Below are 21426 nucleotides of genomic sequence, written 5' to 3'. Positions count from 1 at the left end.
TACTAATTTGATGTTATTCTTCGATATTTATTAGGTATTTTTCTTCCAGAGTGCTTTATTTTTCGACGCGAAGCTAACAAACTCGGCATAAATTTTGAGCTCCCAAAGCGTCAATTTTGCTGGATTTTAGAATTATCGATTTTCTCGAAAACAAATCGATATTTAGCCAAACAAAGTATACTGTGATTTATTTCATATTAAGGCCTACCGATGGTAAGAGAATGAGCGAAATCCATTAAAATGACTCTTGCCAAGAATTTTCATTTTTGTGTGAAATTTGTGCACATGTCCTCTTAAGAAGTGTGGTGCAGTAACTAAATGAGGCACTAATGGAAACATGAGTGCAATAACCTTTAAAGACTTTCCTTAGCCTGATGACAAAAAAGGAGGTAGTTATTTTTGGAATTCTGTCAGTGTGATCGTGCATATCCCTCGTTAGCGGGGAGATGTTTTATAATAAGCGGGACTTATCCCAGGGGGTTACGTCCTTAATGAAGGCGCGAGCCTTGCTCCTTGAAATTTCTACCCTATCATATTTCAGGACCAAAACGATATCGTATTTCAGACCAGGTCTAGAGTTGTTTCGGTTTGCCAAAAAATTAAAATAGGCTTCAAATTACCGATGTTACTTTCGTCGCACTTCTCAGAAGATGAATGATAACAATGGTAAGAAAGTTCTTTTTCTAATTTGAGTGCGCACACCGAACTCCATTTCAGACCAAAATGGTCATAATCTAAAACCATAAATTTCAGATCAAAACGGCTGAAAAACAATACCCATTAGGTCATATCGCTAATATAGCTTATATACGGGGATACCACCCCAACCCTCCCCCCATAGTCCATTCTGAGTTTACTGTATGCTTTATAATAGGTATTGTTAGGATTACGCATGTGCAGATACAGGTGTTTTCTGGGTGATGGTTCAAAGAAAGAAGCTAAGTGAGTTGTGTTTAGGTTTGTTCAGACTCGTATTTTCGATAATTGTCCGGTTACAACACTGCTCAATAAAGTAAGCGTAATATTCCTTGGCCTGTAGGTATTTTAAAGCAAATATTGGCAAGGAAGTAGCAAAGACATTTTTTGTTCTAGTATAATATGAAACAGGGAAATCAAAATTGAAAAAAAAATCTAAATGCTTCCAATCGACAAGCATCTTCCACACTGGAGGCAAAGTTCTCATTTAATAAAAATACGTCTCGTTATTTTTCATGAAAGACATTTAATTTTATTTATTTACAGATTAAAACAGGTGCATTATAGCACCTTTCATTCAAACAAAAGGCAAAGCCAACATAACGAAAATTGGAAAGAGAAAGGTATTAAATTTGTTTTAAAAACCACTTTCATTAGAAGATTAAAAGGGAAATTGAATATACTACAGAAGAACTACCTAAAAGGAACATACAATGGTCCTTAAGTAATTCATTAAAACTACTCTAGCTGCCCTCTCGTTGTTTACATAATAGCTGATGAACTACATTTTTGTCTATGTTTTTCAATATTCTATTTGCATTACATATAATTAAGTCTCTGCAGGTTTACCAAGCCTGACAATGCACTGAGCTACATTAGCATGCATATAGGAAAAAAGTGGCCTGAAGGTTCATTAAGCAAAACACTGCGATTCCGTTTAAGTCGCAAAAATGCATTGGTCCCTTTTCTTGCAACTATGTATTTTTGCAGCAAGATTTTCTTCCAGAGATTCTCTATTACCCACGACGATTGCTACCACAGTAGGTATAAATACATAACACTTCTTCTTGAATTTATGTAACATCAAATACGCCACTGCACGTATCTTCGTCATTACATGTTTTTTCTTTCTCTCAAGGATAACGATGTTGCTTTACATTTCTAAAGTTTTCTATATTTTTAAAAAAATAATCTAGCTTCACCTATAGTTTTACTAGATATAGTGCTACGAGTTTAACAACCATCAATTACCCCAACTGGCCTTTAAAAAAAGGCACCGAGCCTGCAATCTCGACATCCGTACCTCACCCATACAGGCTCGACAAACAGCCAATTTTGAGTATTACAATAAAAAAGCTGAATATTAAGACGAAAATAAATTACGGGGAAAGCCAAAAAATAGTTTAAAAATCGCATTTTCGTTCCAAAAAACGAAAGTGCAGTTACAAGATTTATAGGCAGCTTGTTGTGAGTCAGACATTATTATTGTTTTATTTTACTATTTTCTTTCGCTTTATTTCTTTTCTTTCTTATTTTATAAATTTATAAGTTACTATTTATTGTGAGGCCCAGTTATTCGCCAAGAAAGAGACAAGCAGAGTATTTTTCACTACAGAGGGAAACGTCTTCGCATATTTCTATTTTCCTGCCCTCAAACACAGAAAAGCAACAGTCAATTCTCCAATGTCATTTCATTTCTCAGCTAATTATCTTAGCGTACGTATTATAGCACAATTCCATATATTTTATGGTTCTTGGAAGAAATGTCAACGCTGTAAGAAAAAATTAATGACCATCCCCATTATCAACCAATTAAATGGGAGAATCTTGTAAATAAAATAATATTTATTCAAAATCATTTTTAACTGTAAATGCATTATTTATTTCATTTCTAGTAGAGTATATTTCTTTCCATGTTGGGTGCTACAGTTATAATTTATTAATTATTGATAATACAAGTACATGAAAAGAGAAAGAAACAGATGTTTCAATGATGGGCGAAAGTTATTTATGTCGTAAATACTGTTTGCGCTTATTACTAAAATATTCATGTGTTTCATTGAGGTTACTCCTCAAGAGCCAGTCTATGAAATCGCCTGACCGGACGGTCGGAGGCTCCAGTCGGCGGCGTATGACATGTCGACATTTGTAGTGGTGGGGTCGCGCCTCTCATCTCGGCACCCGCCTGTGGGGGGGATCGTGACACCATATTTGCGCGCTCATGGAAAACGCATCACGTGGATGGAGGGTTGCGCCACCGGTCGCCGGTCAAAAAAAGGCACCTTCTGTTACGCAATACTCATTCACAGTACGCTGGGATTCAGCGTCCACTGGCGATGTGCGGTAATCGGAGTGTATCCCCCTGGTTGACGGCTGAAGACCTCCTTCGCTCTCGGCCAACTGTTCATGTGACATCTTCCTCGGGCATTCTCCACCCCGATGAGGGGTTTATTTACTAAATATCTTACAATAAATGAGCATCGTGTAAAGTTTTTGAATAATAAAAAAATAAATTTGAATATTCATGTCATCCGCACGCTGGCATCTAATTTCAATTTTAAAAAGCTACCATCTAAAAAAAACAATTGTTTTTTATTCCTACATTGTAGGCTCTGCGAGTACTATTTTTTCTACTCAGATGCTTAGTCATTTAGTTGTGTATTTACTTTATATACTATTGAAATGTAATACTTCATGTGCACGATCTCTTTATTCCCGGAACATACCACATGCAAAAGTTTAAGCTGGTTACATACGATCTTAATTATTTAGTGCCACTTAAACAGAGAGAGTGAAATATTTTTCGCGCACATGCGAGGCTAAACCTTCACATTGCAGTTTTTGTTATCTTTTTTTTTTTTTGGGAACGAATTAATACAAGCTCTTGACATTCATAGGTTTTAGCGGCCACTGTTCAATAAATCATTGCCAGCATGGAGGAAACTGTTCTGCCGACTCAAATGGCAGCGTTCACTGCAGTTGCCCCAAAGACTTCACTGGGTACTTTTGCGAAAACGCAATACCAACAGGTAATGATGTCGCGCCACAAAATAAACTCAGTATGCGAAATTAGAGAGTCTATTATACTCTGGCGGAACTTTTGCAATTTAAGCCAATTTTAAGTGTCGGTTTGCAGGTTGATTCGTACTCTTCCTTTTTTGCGTGTTTATGGACTACCAGTGGTCTATTAACACGCAAAAAAAGTACACCCGTTTTTAGTAATCTTGCGGTTTATGGTCAAGAAATTATGGCAGTATTGGTCCTTAGGAGAAAACGGAAGCAATTTGCGGTCAAGGAAGAAAATATATCGGTTTGCAAACTGTAAGACCCCCCGCTATAATAGACCCTCAAATTACTTCACCTGCATTTGATATAAGCCATCAGATAATCTTATGTAATACTAAATGGAGAAATGTTTAAATAATTCAAGCTAAACAGTTAAAAAAAAGTTTTAGTTGTAGACACTATTTTCATAGCAGGCAGGGAACGTTGGGAGAAAGTAAATATATTTTAAACTAATACAATTCATTACAGCAACTCAAGCGCCTCCTCAGTGGACAAATTGGACAAAGTGTTTCGGTAGATGTAATGCTAAGATTCAAATGAGGAGTCTAGATCATAACAAGTTGGAGACTCGACAGTGCTCGACAGCTCAGAATTGCACAGGTCAGTAGACATGATGATGATAATGATGATAATGATGATGATGATGATGAATGATGATGATGATGATGATGATGATGATGATGATGATGATGATGATGATGATGATGATAATAATGAGCTCCAGTTATTTACCTTGCCCTTTTTAAATCTCAATTTTCTGACCTAAGACAGAAAAAATAGGGCATGGACCAGCGGTCCAATGACCTAGTCCGCAGTCACCATAAAAAACACGTGACCTCGATGACCTCTGCACCTGAGCCCAAGATATGGTCACGTGATACTGGTCAGCAGATACCTTGTATAGACAGCTGTCAAATGAAAATGTAGCACGATTCTTCTATTTCTATGGTTGTGGGGCTTAGCTCTGCGGACCTCAGTGCCGCTGGGGAGCTGCGCTGTTACGAGCAATTATGCGGTGAATTCTTTCCACCTTAATTTAATGCTGTACCTCGTTGCTTGGCCGATATATTGTTTTTAAGATGGGAACTGATCGTTTAGGGTAGAAGTACCTTAAGTGGAATATAATTTAGTCGACGCTCCTGCTCCCTACGCAAAGACATAGTAGAAATGTTGTCACAACGTGCCGTCCAGTGAGTACCAATGTTGTCGATACCGTTCAGTTGGTGGCTGCATAAGTGCACAATTTTTGTTAGCTGTAGTAAAGCTAGAATGACCAAAATGAATAGAAGTTAACTTCTTTCATTCCTCCTTTTTCTACTGTTGTAGCTTACAAGATACGCATTGTACATGTTGGTGATTTCTAGACCAAAATCAAGCTCGAAATCAACGTCAACCAAACCTGGAAGCCATTTCGCCATCCAGCATGGGACATTGCCATGGCCAATGAAGTCTGCCGTACTCAAGGCTTTCTTTCAGCCGAAGCTGCTCTTAAAGGTGACAAAAATGTTGACAACGATTCCTGTAACTCCAATCAGGAGAATAACAAGACATGCGATGATTTCGAAAGAGAGTTACTGACGAGCTGCAATAACACGAACGAAGCTATTACTGTTTGCAAAGGTAACTAAAAAGAGTACGTTACAAACTTACGTTCTGAAGATTTTGTCAAAAATGCAATGTGTACCCTAACGTAATGTTCTCATGGTCTTTTGTGAAAGTATTGGCCCCGATGCTTATAAGAAAAGCCTATAAAATCGCTAGGAGTCAAGCATTAATAAAACGTTTCAAAAAAATTGCGTTTATGCAGAAAGACAAATAAAAAAGTCTGTTTAACTGGATTCCAAGTAATTCATATGGTATTGCACCTTCTTGTATACAGCCGTTTCGAGGAAGCTTGTCCTACTGAAACGTACAACCGTGCGTAACAATGCCAATTAACAAATGGTAAACGTAATAGCGTACACTATTGAGTTACAGATGTACGCGGGAGGTTGCTAAGCATGAAAAAAGCGTAAGAGTCGCCCGAGGCGATAGCCGAGGGCGACTCTAGTTTCTTGAGTGCTAAGCAAACCTCCCAAGTGCACCTGTAACTCAATAGTGCACGCTTTGACGTTTGCCATTTGTTTCATAGCACGACTTTTAGGCGATTTATTGCAGTTTTAGTAAGCTTATAAAGAGATATGAAAGAGATGTCCGTGTTGTAGCTGAAAGAATGGCGATAGGAGTTGTTCTGATCTGTTGCTATGATCTCTACAAATGCTGAGAAATCTCAGGCTGTGGAAAAAGCAAAAAGCAACAGGAAACGAGATAGAGAACCATCTCGAATTTCTGTTCGTAGAGATACTAAATTGCTTAGAAGAAAGAAATACAGAAGTAGACTTAAAAAACTACTGAAACATAATTTCCCAAGCTCCTCACTTATTAGAAATTTTTGTAGCAATTACAAGAAATGGTTTATTTTGTGTAACTCTGAACATTTTTACAGTAAATATGTTTTTTCATAAACAAACAGAAAGAGAAAAAAAGATACAAGTATTGCACTGGTAAACAGAAAGAGTTATCAATTGACATGCTTCAAACAAAGTCTGACTTCAGTCACAATAGCGCTTTTGGTCATATTTTCCAAAGTTCAAATTTAAAAGGAGGTATGCTTCCTGCAAATGACAGTTGTAATTTGCCTTGGGTATCTCTTAATGAGAGACCTTCATTAATAAGTTTAATGCCTTATAATGTTGGTGGGAATCGATATTTGCCTTAGGTCGGTTTCACACCAACTGTATGGAACTGCAGAGTTGCATTTTTAAATTCGTGCTGCTGGTATTAGGCACTTAAATAATCATCCAGAATTTTATGTTGAGAGCGTTTCTGACAATAGTTGGCAAGACTACATTCAGCAAATGTCAACACCAGGATCTTGGTGTGACAATGTAATTATCCAGGCAATAAGTATTTTTAGTTGAAAGCAAATTCTGCAATATTAATTCATACTTCAATATATTGCTGTTTCAAATATAAAATAATGTTGCCTGTAACCTTAAAGGAACAGTGCCGCAGCTGAGTTTAAGTTTGAACTTTGAACTGTGTCGTTACTTTCATACTTGTGTGTTACACATAACACACATTCAAAGACAAGCAATTGTCATTCATTCTTGGAATTAATAAAGTTATTGTTCACAGTTTATTCGCAATCGATGTTGTTAAATTATTCTTACAAACATTTCACCTTCCTCTTTTGTCCCATCACCAACACATTGTACAAGAAAAAGGGGAAATCTCAGTCGACACCAAAAACTACCCCTCCTTTCAAGCCTTACTCGAACGCATTCCCTTAATCGCTGATTACTACTAGTTTTAGAATTTAATCGGCAAATTGAAAGTGACAACCTCTGTAAATCTTGTGTCATTTGAGCTGAACATACACCAGACATCTTGAATTTTCTCAGCAGGAAGCGTTTCGAGTTCGACCTTGCAACTTGGCATGGCGAATGTTTAATAATTATACTTTGAGGTTGTAATTCAAATTTTCGAAAAATTAGGTACCAGGGGTATTTTTGTGCTGTTGAAAATGGCCTATATTTCGCAGCCATTTTGGGTGCTCGTCAGAGCGGTTTATAAAATGGCTTGTCAAATCATATTATCAACGTATTTCTAAATTTTAACAGTTGAAGAATGTAAAGTAATGTTTGTTCCGCTTTTTTGTCAAGTTTGACGGCAATTGAAGTTTTTTTGAGACTTTGCCGAGACTTCGTTGTCGCAACTTATTTTGGGCATTCGATTGAAAGGAAAACCGCACTTTGACCCCGTTTTCCAATTTTCGTAATTTTCTGAAAAATAAAAAATCGCTGGAACTTTTTAATATGATTTTTACAAATGTCTTACCAAAGGGTATCTTTGGGCCAAATATGAGCGATTAGCCAAACGGGTCGCTGACGAAAAGATCTCGCTCCTTACAGGCGGCCGTTCTTAAAATTGCCACGTAAAAATAGCTCGTGTAAACCAGACTTAAGCATATCACCGCGATATAGGCTAGTGGTTTCGAGAGAGGCGCGCAAAAGATCATCCAAGAAATTTTCCAATTCTTCGCGAAGGAATTGAACTTGTGGGTAATCTTTTTTTTTAAAAAAAAAAACGGCTTTGTTCGCAATTGTTACATTTCCCGACTTGCATGACAACACTTCTTTGGCCCCGGCCATACCACATTTCTCATCGACATCAAGAACGCTCATGTGTTAACATGTTATGGCAACATTGAAAAATCAGAGGGTATCTAGTACATTTGAAAAAACGTTTACCAAAAATGAAGCTCACAGGCGTTCTTTTGCCCTGTCTCCCGGCAACTAACGCTTTTAATTCATTCACTCGTTGTTCTGCTTAGTGCTTGACCAATTGACCAAACGCCTAGAACAGAGCAACGTGCAGAAGTCGTGTAGGTCTGTAAACCTCATACACTAAGGGGTTGCCAACAACGTCCGCAATCTCTTTTAAAATAACAACGGAAGCATTTCAGAACATCATTTTGGTTGAATGACCTGTCTAAACTTTATCCTTCTTGTTGCCACTTCCCACTCTCTAGCAACAACAAAAGAACAAACGAGAAAATCAAACGAGTTATGTCTAAAATTTTTGCCGAGCACTTTTTCACTCGGAGCCTTCTTAGACAAAAATCGTTTCAGGGCAAACTATCATTTATCTGTGCCGACAAATCCTTTTTTTGATGCGATTGCAAACGCCATTATCGTATTCTCCTTTGTATTATTGGCACATCTTGTGGTTGCCACTTATATCACTATGTGATTTAGGAGGAGGCGCCAGCAACTGTTCAGACAATCCTTGTAACAATGGAAAAGTCTGTACTCACGGACCCAACGGCTATGATTGCGTCTGCCCCTCAGGATATGTAGAACTTGGCAACTTCTGTGAGTTTAACAATTTACGATATTACTCATTAATCATTTTGGAAAACTTAAGGCCATTTGCTGAAGGAAATAAGGAAAAATTCATAAGCATGTCGATATCTTTCTCCCGGGGGAGGGTATTTCCTATGGTGGACGATACGGTACGCACCCGACTACCTTTTTTATGCTGAAGGTATATAAAAGAGTAGGGATTTCACGAGTTGAAGTGAAGAAATAAAGTGTAGGTAAATCTTTCATTTAGGTATTTAAAAGGACATTTTAAAATGTCTCGAGCCAACAGAACCAAAGAATGGCTGATTCTTTAAAGGTGTTATTCAAGTGAAAAACTTAGTAAAGAGATGCAGTTTCCCTTTTGTAGTGATTGAAATAGGGTACCACTTTTTTATCGAAGGTGCACGAAGGGGTGACCTTTTCTGTGGAATATGGAATATGAAAGGGAAAGGGGCCTTAGACCTCAGGCGGAACTCCCCCCTCCCCGTATAAAACGTTTTCGAGTACTATACCCAATGGGATCTTTCTTGATTTTATCGAATTAACATCAGTAATCAGGAAATGTATGACCGCCTTGTTTCCTATAAGAATTGACAGTTTTTGTCTCTTGTTGTTGGTAAACATGGTGATGTGGTCGTCGTAGAAGGAACTTGTAATCAACTATTACGCATGGAAAGCTGAGCTTTCTGAAAAAAAAATAAAACAAAATTTTGAACGAACTCTCAAGGACGTGCCCACCCAAGAACAAAACCAATGCCACAAAGAATATTCTTAGACGTTCTCTTTACATATACCCGAATGAAAGTCTACGACCAAACGAGCGTCTGCGAAAAAGGCTACTTGGCACACGAATACCAAAAACCTGCATTTCGATGCAAAACATGACTTTTGGCCTTTAAAGACAAAATGTCATTGTTAAGCAAGCTTCTGGACGGTTTTACTAATATAAAAATCGATAGTACCGAGAATGTACTGACTTTGATAAATGTTTTTTTTTTTTTTTTTTTTTTTTTTTTGTATTTGTCTTCCTTTTTCACCTAGGCGCAGAGATACCAAATGTTTACATTACAACAGAAAACGTGACGTTCGGCATTGGCGACCCAGTGTCTTTAACATGCAAGATTGAAAACACCAAGCTGTTCGTCACTGCAAATTGGACGAGAGAAAAGACTAAAGAGATCCTGCAAGTTGCCAATTTCTCGTATGATACAGATGAAAAACGTACCCACCATAAACTGTACTATACAATCAAGAATGTTTCTACTGCTGACGAAGGGATGTATACATGCTTTGTTAATTACTATTATGGTATACGACGAGCGTCGTACAGGCTGAAAGTGAGAGGTAAATAATGATATAATAACATCTTTATCGATACCAACCCTAGAGTTCAAGGTTACCATTCTCTAATACACCCCCCCCCCCCACCCCCCCCAACTTCCTTCTCAAGATGGTAGGCCGAAAAAGTTAAGCCTCGGACGTACAAGTGGCGGCGGGGTGGGTAGGAGAGCGTGGGGGTTGGAGTGGATGCCACCACCTTGAGAAACGTCATAATTACAGGCAGCTCTAGCCAAGGTCACCATTGTTGACATTTTTTCTTTTTTTTCCCGTTTTTAAAGCAAAATTGAACGATTCGTTTTATTTTACATTCCATAAGCATTCAGGCTTATTTTTCTATCATGTTCCGTTATTTTGATTTCAAAAAAATGTATCCAAGAAGGCGGTTCCAAAATGACGGCTCTAACGACGTAATGTGACGTAAAAAAGATTATGTCATCTTGTAGAGTAAGCTAAGGGTTTTCTACACAATACACGATAATTTATCTTACAGGGGGTTCCAAGTTTGAATTTGCTTGTCCGTCCGAGGGTTAGCAAAGAGAGAACGACAATTATTTGGAGACAACTTCTGATTCTTTGATATGCAATTGCTCGTTGTCGATTAAAATAAGCACCCCCTTCCCCTTTCAATCTCACTATCTTTTCAATAACAATCTTTATCACCACGCCTCTGGCCCCCGTCTCCCTTCGAATGAGCACCCCAGGGGGGATACTCCGGCTTGTAAATGACGGGGATGATCGAATGGAGGCAAAAGTCAGGACCCAAAAAAAATCCCTAAGTCTTCCGACATTACCCAAAAAAATCCCTGAACCAAAAATAACCCCCCAAAAAATCCCTTGTCAAATTACCCCTAAATTGCCAGGAGGTGCAATAACATAACACAAAGAACGCTTGTTTTGTTTATTCATCATACCATAAGGCACTTTAGTTCATTTTAATACCCAAAAAATCCCCTATCTAAATCAAGATACCCCAAAAAATACTTGCCAAATTTTCCAACCCAAAAAAATCTCGGAATCAAAAATTTCAAACCCAAAAAAATCCTTCGATCATCCCCGTCATTAATAAGCCGGAGTACCCCCCCTGGGATGAGCACCCCCTTCCCCTGTTACTCCATGATTTCACTATCGGTTCACTTACTCTATTTATCACTTTGAAGAGAATTTAAACTCCCATCAGGGGAAGGCCATTGGTGAGACTAACACTACGGCAACTTACTAACTTAAAGTCCAGTTCACTACCTGGGGGCGTACTCGCACATTAACATAAGTCATTTTGTTTTATTGCAACACTCCTATTTTCCTTGCAATAGACTTTCATGGTGATGAACCTGAAGGAAAAAGCAACAACTCTGTAGTGATCACTTTGAGCGTCCTATCTGGCTTCCTCTGCCTAAGTATCGTCGTCTGTTTATTTTACCACAGGAGGCGAGTTTCAGGTATCACATCAAATCCTTTGAAGTTAATTATAACATCTTATAGTTCAACACTAAACGTTCTTCGATTCTCATTGGTTAAATTGATCACATGACGCTATGATGTTCATTCGCGGAGAAGCATTATCAGCCCATAGTGCCAACCGCGGGAATTGTACTCGTCGACGATTTTTTTTCCATAAACGGGCGAGCCAACAGACAAAAGTCTACTACATTCACTGCAATTAGTGGGTTTCTTGTCTGGTTTTGTTTCGTTTGGTAAATTCCGGCTGTCAATTACAGCTTTCATCGTAAAAAGTGAAAATTAATTCAAAATGCTTGTTTTTGAATAGGCGCGCAGAAGAAAATTTAGTGGTCACCTTAAAAAAGACAGAGTGTTCTTTGCCTCGGAACTGTTGGTCTGAGATTGGCCCCTTGGAAAATGGACGTTTTTGAAACTTCACTTTTTGAGCTAATGTTTATTTTGAGAACATGAAATTTCCGCGGGGCGACTATTAGCCGACAGTTTTTGACAGAAACACTCTATTGTTTAAATATGTTACCTTTAATTAGTTAAATCTTATTGTAGCATCTTAACAGTTCTTTCATTGTCAGTTGTCTGCAACAGACAACGATCACGTGTGCCGGTTGGAAAACGTTTAATTCAACACCTAGAATTGTAGGTTTTCTTTAAAGATATAAACTACCCACTTTTTTCAGGGGGGGGGGGGAGGGAGGCTGAAACGAAGTTGAAGAAAACATCGAAAGCGTGCAAGCAACAAGAAATAGACCTTTGTACAGTGTAACGCCCTTTAACGGTGGCAAACTAATTCGTATTCGAGTCCTTGCGGACGAACGTTTAAGAAAGAAACTATTTTTGGGGGGAACAGGGAATGTTTCAAAGTTAATGTAACAGACTTGTTGATCAATACACTTCAATCTGCACTGGTAATGGTTTGAATTTATTTTTCAGCTCTTAGAAACGATCCTTCGCGTCGTGGAAATGCAGAAATTCTTGCACTTGAAAGGTAAGCTTTTGTGTTAGTCGGGTAACATCTACTGTCTTCATCCATACTTGTTATCGTGTCAGAGAATGCTTTTCTCAAATGCTTAAGTTGAGTACATTACTGCGATGATCTTTCATTTACTTAAAATGTTTAGTTATAGTTAACTGACTGAAAAGCCAGTGTGGGAAGCTTAAGTGAGTCATCGATAATTTGTAATTTTAAAAAATACATCAGTTTGCGACAAGTTTAGTTTAGTTGTCGATACGAAACAACACAGTTTTTCTGTGGACAAATCTGTTATTACAATTTGATCAGAAGACATATCGAGTGCCAGCTCCAATATGAAAGAAAACGAACCACAAAATAGCAAAGGTTGATTAATTCTCTTTCTCTTTGTTTTTTTTTTAAGCGATTTAGACACGCGATATCTCTCATTGACCGCTTCACGTTGGGAAATTTCGCGGAAACAGATTGATCTCCAAACCATCCTGGGGAGTGGTGCATTTGGTGAAGTGTGGAAAGCTGTGGCTTCTGGATTAAAAGGGTATCCTGAAGAAACAACAGTAGCTGTTAAAAAGCTAAAGCGTAAGTCCTTACAAATCAAGACTTTACCATGTGGAGTAAAATTTAATTATATAAATTTTAATTTAACAATTTGTAGAGTGTTCAGTTGTAAAGTGATAGTTCCCATCACTGAATTGTAGCCATTCTGCATCATTTTTCATGCACCTGAAGTTGAAGTTCAAGGAAAGAAATGAGAAAAGCTACAATCCTGGACAAAACTGTTGCAGTCTAACCTTTGTCAAGACACATTTAAGGTTAAAAAGGTCTCCGCACACGTGGGGACAAGACGCAGGGACATGCAGCAGCGAACAAATCATGTGTTGTTCACACTGAAGGGACGTGGAGCAGGGACGTGTATTGGGGACATGTAGCAGCAACAAAATCAAAATATGCACGCACACACACACATACACACACACAAGTAACTGCAGCGGGGACATGTCCCAGGGACATGTCGCAGCGACACATCCCCTCGTGTGTGCAGATAATTTTTTGCGCGTGCAACAAGAATTCCTGCAACATTTTTTCTCTGGGACATGTTGCATGAAGTTCAATTCCAAGCAACATGTCGCAGGGACAAAACAGCTTCAAATGTCGTGCTGCGCGTGCCAAAAACAATTAGCACACACGAGCGGACGTGTCGCTGCGACATGTCCCTGGAACATGTCCCCGCTATATTTCCTTGCGTGTGTCAAAATTATGATTTTGTTGCTGCAACATGTCCCCGCTCCACGTCTCCTCAGTGTGAACAACACATGACATTGTCGCTGCTATATGTTGCTGCAATGTGTCCCTGAGACATGTCCCCACATGTGCGGACACTTTAAATGGGACATTTTTTTTTCTTTCCCCCACCTACCATTCCTCGATGCTGTTTACAACCAAAGCGGAATCGACCACGTTTATAGAAGCAACCTTCCAGAACACAATAAACGGGAAAAGGGGAAAATGACAAAATTTGAAGGATTTTAGTAGTGAGATAAATAGAAAATTACATTGCACTTAACTTGCGTTTCGCTCAACTTGTTCTGCCTATGATTGTAGTTAGAAAATGAACGTGAAACAAACCGTTTGAAAATTTTTTGTCGATTTTGATGAGTTTCAAAAAGTGTTCAGAAATGGACTGACGTCTTACATGGCAACTCACTGTTTGAGCTGACTGCGCAAAGCAAATGAACAGTAAGCTAAATAACAGAATAACATTTAAACTAGCGCTTCTTAGGAAATTAAGCTTGGTGATTGTGGTAAACAAGTATTGACTGGGAATTTCGTGTCGTGCAACGTCTTCGTGCTCAAGAATCGCAAAACATTCGACCATTCGATGTCGAGGGATCTCTTTCATTTTTCTTAAAAAGTTCACTTTTTCAACATAACATAATAGAATTAAATCTAGCGTTTTCTTATGTTCAGTATATATATACCATTTGGGCGTAGATAACAGTTGCGATCCCGAGAAAGAATCTCTAGCACAGGAAATCGAGTTGGGGAAATCACTGGATGGAGACCGACATCCAAACATTGTCAACTTTCTGGCATGTGTGTCAACATCTGGTAAGAGTGGACACGTACACCGCCTGTAACTACGTTACTCCGTATCTGCCTGAAATAATGAGCATATAATTTCGCCTCAGCAACATGCTTCAACGGACTAATCGCACGACCACTAGAGACAATATTTACATTACTGCGACGACATTAAACCTGACTGGTTTGCTGATTTTGTTTTAAAAATTAAAATTGTTCAAAGTTTAATAGGGAGGCATAAATATTTATTGATGTTGGTTAACACCTCTATCTATCATTTTTTCAACTAAACGTCGAAGTCTTGAAAGTCCCTAAATATTTCAATTTCACCCAATTCTTTCAAAGGGATTTCCACTATAAACCTTTAATAGCATTATGCTTGCACAAAACTGTAAATAAAGTAGAGGAAACGAGATAATTGATGTAACAGTTAGGTCTAGCAGCGCCCTAAGTTTATATCTTTTAACTTCAACTTATGTGTATACAGCTCCTATGATGTTGATTTTGGAATATGCACCATACGGGGACTTGCTTGGCTACCTGCGGAAAAGCCGAGGATTGGAAGACAACTACTACAGTTCACCAGAGAGTTGTGAACAGGACGTGACGTCATACGATCTGCTCTCGTTTGCCCAGCAGATTTCTTCTGGCATGAGTTTTCTGGCATCCAAGAAAGTATGTGTTTCATTTCCTACGCTACGCAAGAATAGATTGATAAATATCTTCATCTATAAAAGCAACAACCAACGCCTCCACAACAACAAATAGAACAACTGAAAATACAACAACTACTACTGTTGCTGTTACTGCAATTGCTACTTTTGCTTCTGCTGATGCTGCTGTGGCTACTGCTACTGCTTTTGCTATCCGGCTACTGCCACTGCTACTTCTACTGCTACTGCTACTGCTACTGCTACTGCTACTGCTACTGCTACTGCTACTGCTACTGCTACTCCCCCTCTCTACTCTACTACTCTGCTACTCTCTGCTACTGCTACTGCTACTGCTACTGCTACTGCTACTGCTACTGCTACTGCTACTGCTACTACTGCTGCTACTGCTACTGCTACTGCTACTACTACTACTACTACTACTACTACTACTACTACTACTACTACTACTGCTACTGCTACTGCTACTGCTACTGCTACTGCTACTACTGCTGCTACTATTGTTGCTACTGCTACTGCTACTGCTCTCTACTGCTGCTGCTACTACTCTGCTCACTGCTGCTGCTGCTACTTCTACTTCTGCTGCTACTGCTACCACTGCTGCTACTACTGCTACTATTGCTGCTACTGCTACTGCTACTGCTGCTACTGCTTCTGCTGTTAATACCAGCTATATTATTATAAAATATTCTCGGTGATGTTATTAAGGTTAGACAAAGTAACCAATTAACAATGTGACAATTACTGAGTTGTTATTGTAATATACATACATTCTTGTGCGTGCAAAAGCAATGTGAGGTTACTGGCATAACTATATCCTCGATTACAATATGGTGGCTTGTGCTATCAGCAAGCCCCTCAGCTCGCATAAATAGCTTGAAGTTGTTTGTGATTATGCGCATTGTTTAATTTACGTTGTGTTTATCTCTTGCCTCTCTTAGATCCTCCATCGTGATTTGGCCGCCAGAAATATACTTGTGGGGGTGGAAAAGACATGCAAAATCACAGACTTCGGACTGGCGCTGATAAGAGATAAATTTCAGTATCTTTACTGCACCGCCATCAGGAAAGTGAGCATTAAAACTAACAACAAAAGCCAGACATTTTATCAACTGCTGTACAGTTTGAACAGAACTAGCTCTACATTGCGCTTTAATCACTTAGGTTATCAAATGGCTGGCTTATTTGTAATATGAGAGAATTAACCGATCGGAAAAGAGTAAAGATAACACAATTCTAATTATTGAGTAGAAAGAGGCACTGCCTGTCTTGCCACACACAGGTGTTTCGGCCAGGGACTCAACCTGGTTTTTCTCAGTCCTGCGTCTAGAGAACTAACCATTAAGTCACCGTGCCTAAATAAGTATAAGGAAGCCATTGTAGAAGTATTATTTTTCTTAATGTGACAGGGCCGCCTGCCAATCAAATGGACTGCTCCTGAACATCTGTTTAATGACATGGAAGACAAAGACGTAAGAGTGTCGGAGAAGAGCGATGTGTAAGTATTGCTAGTGTATGAAGTAATTATAAGAGTGCGTAATTTATGTTTTGTCACAGAACAAATACATTATTAATCCAAAATCTAAACTATTGCAGTTTTGTTGTTCAATTCTTATCCTTGAAATCGGAAGTCCCAAGTCCGTTCCTTTTACATTGCCTAGACCTGAGTTTAAGAGTCAAAGAGCTGGTTAGATTTTCTGACATTTGGCATTCTTTAACTATGCTGTTAAAAAGTTAATTATCTTTTTGTTCGAATGGGTTTAAAGTGGATGTCATGTAGGTGGGTTTTGGTTGAACAAAAGTCATTAATAGAAAAACGCTGTACTCGTAAAGGTGAATTTTCTATGTCTTATTGCACAAACAGGTGGTCTTATGGAGTTGTCTTGTATGAGATATTTACTTTAGGTGAGTTTTATCCTAACTATCTCTTACTACACAATGTAACCTGGACTTTTTTTCATTGATAATTCTTAGTGAGTATGAGTTATGTTTGCTTGTGTTTTTGTTTTTGTTTGTTTGTTTTTTTTTTTGCTCGTTTCCGTGTTATGTTTTATGTTCTGTGAAAAACGGTTAGTTTCGGAAAAGGTTAAAAGAGGTTCCATTAAACTGCTGAGGTTTTTATCGATGAAATTCACCGACTTTCGCGGGGGTTGGGCTAACGAATCCTATCAACTTATGCACGGTCTTACCTTTAGCCATCTCTTTAACGGCACTGTAATCTTACCTTATCTCTTAAGCATTTTCAAGGCTCGGATCGAGTAAAGCAAGCGACAGTTATTTTCTTCTGTGCCCTCTGTCATAATATACAAGCTGCTATTTTCCCAGCAGATATCTTCTGTGACATGGCTGATAATAAAAAAAATATCTCTTTTTAACTTTTTTGCAGGGGGTGTGCCTTATCCAGGATGGAATGAGTGGAAAGTCGTGTATGAACTGAAAGTGAACAAATACCGGATGCCTCAACCAGAACACGTTAGCGACGAGCTGTAAGTGGGAAAAAAAATCTTGGTCTTGATATTAATAGATCCTTCCACGGTTTCTGACGCCATCTTGGTTGGGGGGCAAACACGGCAAAATTTACAGTAAATGTATGGGGAAAATCGGGAGTTTGACGCTCGATAATTCGAGGACCGTTGACATTCTGGAACTTTTGTGAATTGCAAACTTAAGATACTAGCTAAAAGAGTTAACCAATTAAATTTGAAGGGGGTCGGTTTACTTAGAAGCGAGAAATCGTACTTTTAGGTTTTCATACAAATGCTTCAAAATTTTCCCGCGAACGGCGGCTCCATTTTACAGACAAATATATGAAAAAAGGAAAATCTTAATTTGCGGCTTTCTTAGTGAGAGTAAAATTCTCAAATTTGATCGGTTAATTTTTTTCAGCTAGTATTTTAAAATTGTAATTCATAGAAATTGCAGAATGTCGACCTTTCTCGAATTATCGAGCGTCAAACTCCCTATTTTTCCCATACATTTACTGTAAATTTTGTCGCGTTTGCCCCCCAACCAAGATGGCGTCAGAAACCGTGGAAGGATCTATTAATTCTTCATTCTGTCCGGATGGTCCTTGCTGACAATTACTATCAAAAAAGAATAAAATAACTTCATATTCGTAATCCAAATATTTTTAATCGGCAGCTTCCAACTGATGACGGATTGTTGGAATGAAGATCCTAACAGCCGTCCGTCCTTTGACCATCTTTACGAAATAACAACCAGATTTGTGAAGGACGAGGTAATTTTTGTGTATAATTTCAAATGTACTTGCTTCATGGCCCGTCCGTGGTTGATACTGGGAATAAAAGCGTTAGGTATTACACGTCAAGGGATATCAACTAACCTACCACTACTACCGCAATCAGTTAGTTCATGGCTCATTATTCAAAGTAGCATGCTCAGCTGACCTAGGCTTCTGCAAAAGTTTTATTCAGTCTTTATATCGCTATAACTAAGGAAAAAATATACCAGCCTTTATAATTATTATTATTCAACTGCTTATAATAAGTTGTTCTGCCCATACAAAAAAAAAACTTTAACTTTGATACAAAGCACACATTGTAACCACTTTATAGGTTAAAAAGAAACTGAGTTACGTTTTCACTTTAGATTTGATCGTCGTTTCTTCGCCGACGGTAGATGTCTTAAATTAGTGAATTTTGTTATTTGATTTTTCGCTTTGTCATAATGTGAAGCTCATACTATACCGAACTACATTCAAAGACATAATTCACTGGACACGCTACGTATGCTATTTTCCCCCTTGAAACAGGAATATATGTAGGGATACCCCCACCCACCTTACAATATGGTGTAGCATCTGCCTAATTTCCAACATTCTGTAACTGTCAAGTTACTGTTGTTAAGTTAGGTATCCCAAGGAATTACGACTAGGGGTGCGTTTCTTTGGGAAAATCCAAAATTGGATCATTGATCTCAGATCACACGGATACTTTGCTCCCAAAGAAACGAAGAATCCGAAAACGGATTTTTTGCCATGACAACCCCGTAAACACATTTCGCACAGAACATAAAATATCAGCACAAATTTATTTTTCGTCGAATGTATCCTAGCTAAAATAATTTAAGCATACAAAATCTTTACAAAAACCACACGTCGAAGTAGATCTCTTTAGCGTTAAGCACAATGTGGCGAGAGAAAGCATCTGAGAGCGAAAATGATTGCGAAATGATCAGTGCAAATTTCACTAGTGACAATTTCAAAAGGATACAACTTCCGTAGGCACACAGTGGCTGTTCTAGAAAATCTGTATCCCGTTTAAAATAATACTACATACCTATCTGAAGCTACCGTTTCCTTTTATCGTGAAATATTTTTGTATTTTGATCGAAATAACCGCCTAAAACTTTCTGTATGGCAGTGTTTACAAAGAGCGAACCTGTATTTTCACAGCAAAGACCGCTGGGCCAAGGTACTTTTTTCGAATCCTTTCCCAAAGAAACGCACGGATCATGAATCCTAAAAATCCGGATTCAGATATGATCTGATGTATCCACTCGAAGTGTGGATTCTTCAGATCATTGATCCAAGATTAATCCATTTTCGGATATAGGTAAAGAAACGCAAAATCCGTTTTTGGATCAAGAATCCGGATTTGGATTTTTCCCAAAGAAACGCACCCTAGGCTTATAGGTAAAAAAGTTTTGAAGTCTATAAATTATAGATTTGATTTCATACACAGGGCCGTACCTAGGATAGTTTGTCTGCGGGGCAAGTTTTACTGGTGGGGTCTACTGGTTTTTTTTTAGTTTAGTTTTTTTTCCTTTAGTTTTCTTAGTTTTTTTCTTGGCGGGGGCAACTGCACCCCTCCCCAACCCCCCTTCTTCCCTCCCTCTGCCCCCCGCTAGGTACGGCCCTGATATAGTACAGAATGAAATTTTTTTCCATTTTTCCTTTAGTTTTATGTCGATTTGGACTTGTCTAAGTACGAACCAAGCCTATACACAAATGTTGAGGAAATGGCTGCTTCTATGGGTCAGACTACAGCCTTTGAGAATTGGGACACATCATTGGAAGATGAGACGACAAAGGATTCAGAAGTTCCAAACCGAGACAGCAGGCTGTAGTCACATATATGTTATTACAAATGTGTTACAAATATGTAATCTTCTTTATTAAACTTTGTCATGAAACGCTAAAAAAAATTGAATGACAACTTGCATTAGCTGCGCCATATATAAATATTAAAACTTGATATCTTATAGGATTGAAACTATCACACAAAAAAATTTATATCAACTACTCGAACTACTATTAATTTTTCTAGCAATATTGTGCAAATGTACAGCACATGATTGATAATTTTCCCTGTATAACTATAACACGTTCTTAAGACGCTTTTACGCGGTGCTACGAGTTATGATATAAAAGTTCTCAAAATTGCACAAGCTCTTGGGTGAGTGTAATTTGAGTTTTTTGTTGTTTTTTTTTCCAATACATCCTCGTAAAACATCGGGTCGACTTTGGAAATCTTTGGAAGTCTTCGGGTCAACTTTCAAGATCTTCGGTAGTCCAGTCCCAGAACTCTCTCTTCCTCGCACAGGGGCTGAACCCAGGCGCGCGAAGAGAGAGTCCAAGATATCTTGCATGCGCATGCACCAGTCCCCCCCCCCCCCCCCCAAAAAAAAAAAAAAAAAAATCCATATTTGGCAGCCCTTTTGAAACGCGCGCGCACAGATGACGAGTTCAACTACGCGACCGCGTACTAAAGCAGGATCACCGGAATAACTTTAAAAAGCCTAGCTTTGCAGTCAGTGTCTGCTAAAAGCTAACGCCCAAAACAAAATCGCTATTCCTCAAATATTCCTAGTATTTTGTAGCTGTTTATTGAATTGGTTTTGGATGCAGTTTTTTTCTTGCATTTATTCGCGCGCTCGGTCGCGTAGTAAATTTGTCATTTGAGCGAGCCAGTTTTAACCTAGAGCGCGCGTCCCAAGCAAGTGACGCCAGTCTCCTCGCTTCTGATTGGTTCGTTCTGAGCATGCGCATGCAAGTTATCCAGGACTTCCTCTTCTCGCAGCTGGGTTCAACCAAAGGGCGCGTGGAAGAGAGAGTTCAGGAACTGGACTAGATCTTCGAAAAACTTTGCGAAAGCTTTGAAAGTTTTTGGACGACTTTGTGTCAGCGTAGAAAAGAAAAGTAATTGGTACTCCTACGGGTTCATGCAGTTAATGATTTAAATTCTCTTAGCCAGATTATACGAGACTCTGACAATGT

General features: G+C 38.6%; 1 protein-coding gene across 1 annotated transcript; it reads left to right on the top strand.

Annotated features, from left to right (window-relative positions):
* The first annotated feature begins 1554 nt into the window (after positions 1-1554).
* On the top strand, positions 1555-20823 carry LOC144663570 (fibroblast growth factor receptor 1-like). The gene is made up of 17 exons (XM_078524571.1): positions 1555-1740; positions 3594-3725; positions 4231-4362; positions 5089-5382; positions 8562-8678; positions 9711-10013; positions 11321-11446; positions 12396-12450; positions 12839-13014; positions 14428-14544; positions 15005-15192; positions 16130-16258; positions 16598-16686; positions 17053-17093; positions 17575-17674; positions 18330-18426; positions 20109-20823. Exons 4-17 carry the CDS (start codon positions 5199-5201, stop codon positions 20274-20276), a joined length of 1890 nt encoding a protein of 629 aa, XP_078380697.1. The 5' UTR covers positions 1555-1740; positions 3594-3725; positions 4231-4362; positions 5089-5198; the 3' UTR covers positions 20277-20823.
* The last annotated feature ends 603 nt before the right edge of the window (positions 20824-21426 follow it).

This window comes from Oculina patagonica, chromosome 8 (assembly GCF_052425735.1).
Source record: "Oculina patagonica isolate OP01 chromosome 8, crgOcupat, whole genome shotgun sequence".
NCBI classification, from domain to species: Eukaryota; Metazoa; Cnidaria; class Anthozoa; order Scleractinia; family Oculinidae; genus Oculina; species Oculina patagonica.
This window is presented reverse-complemented; position numbering and strand designations above follow the sequence as displayed.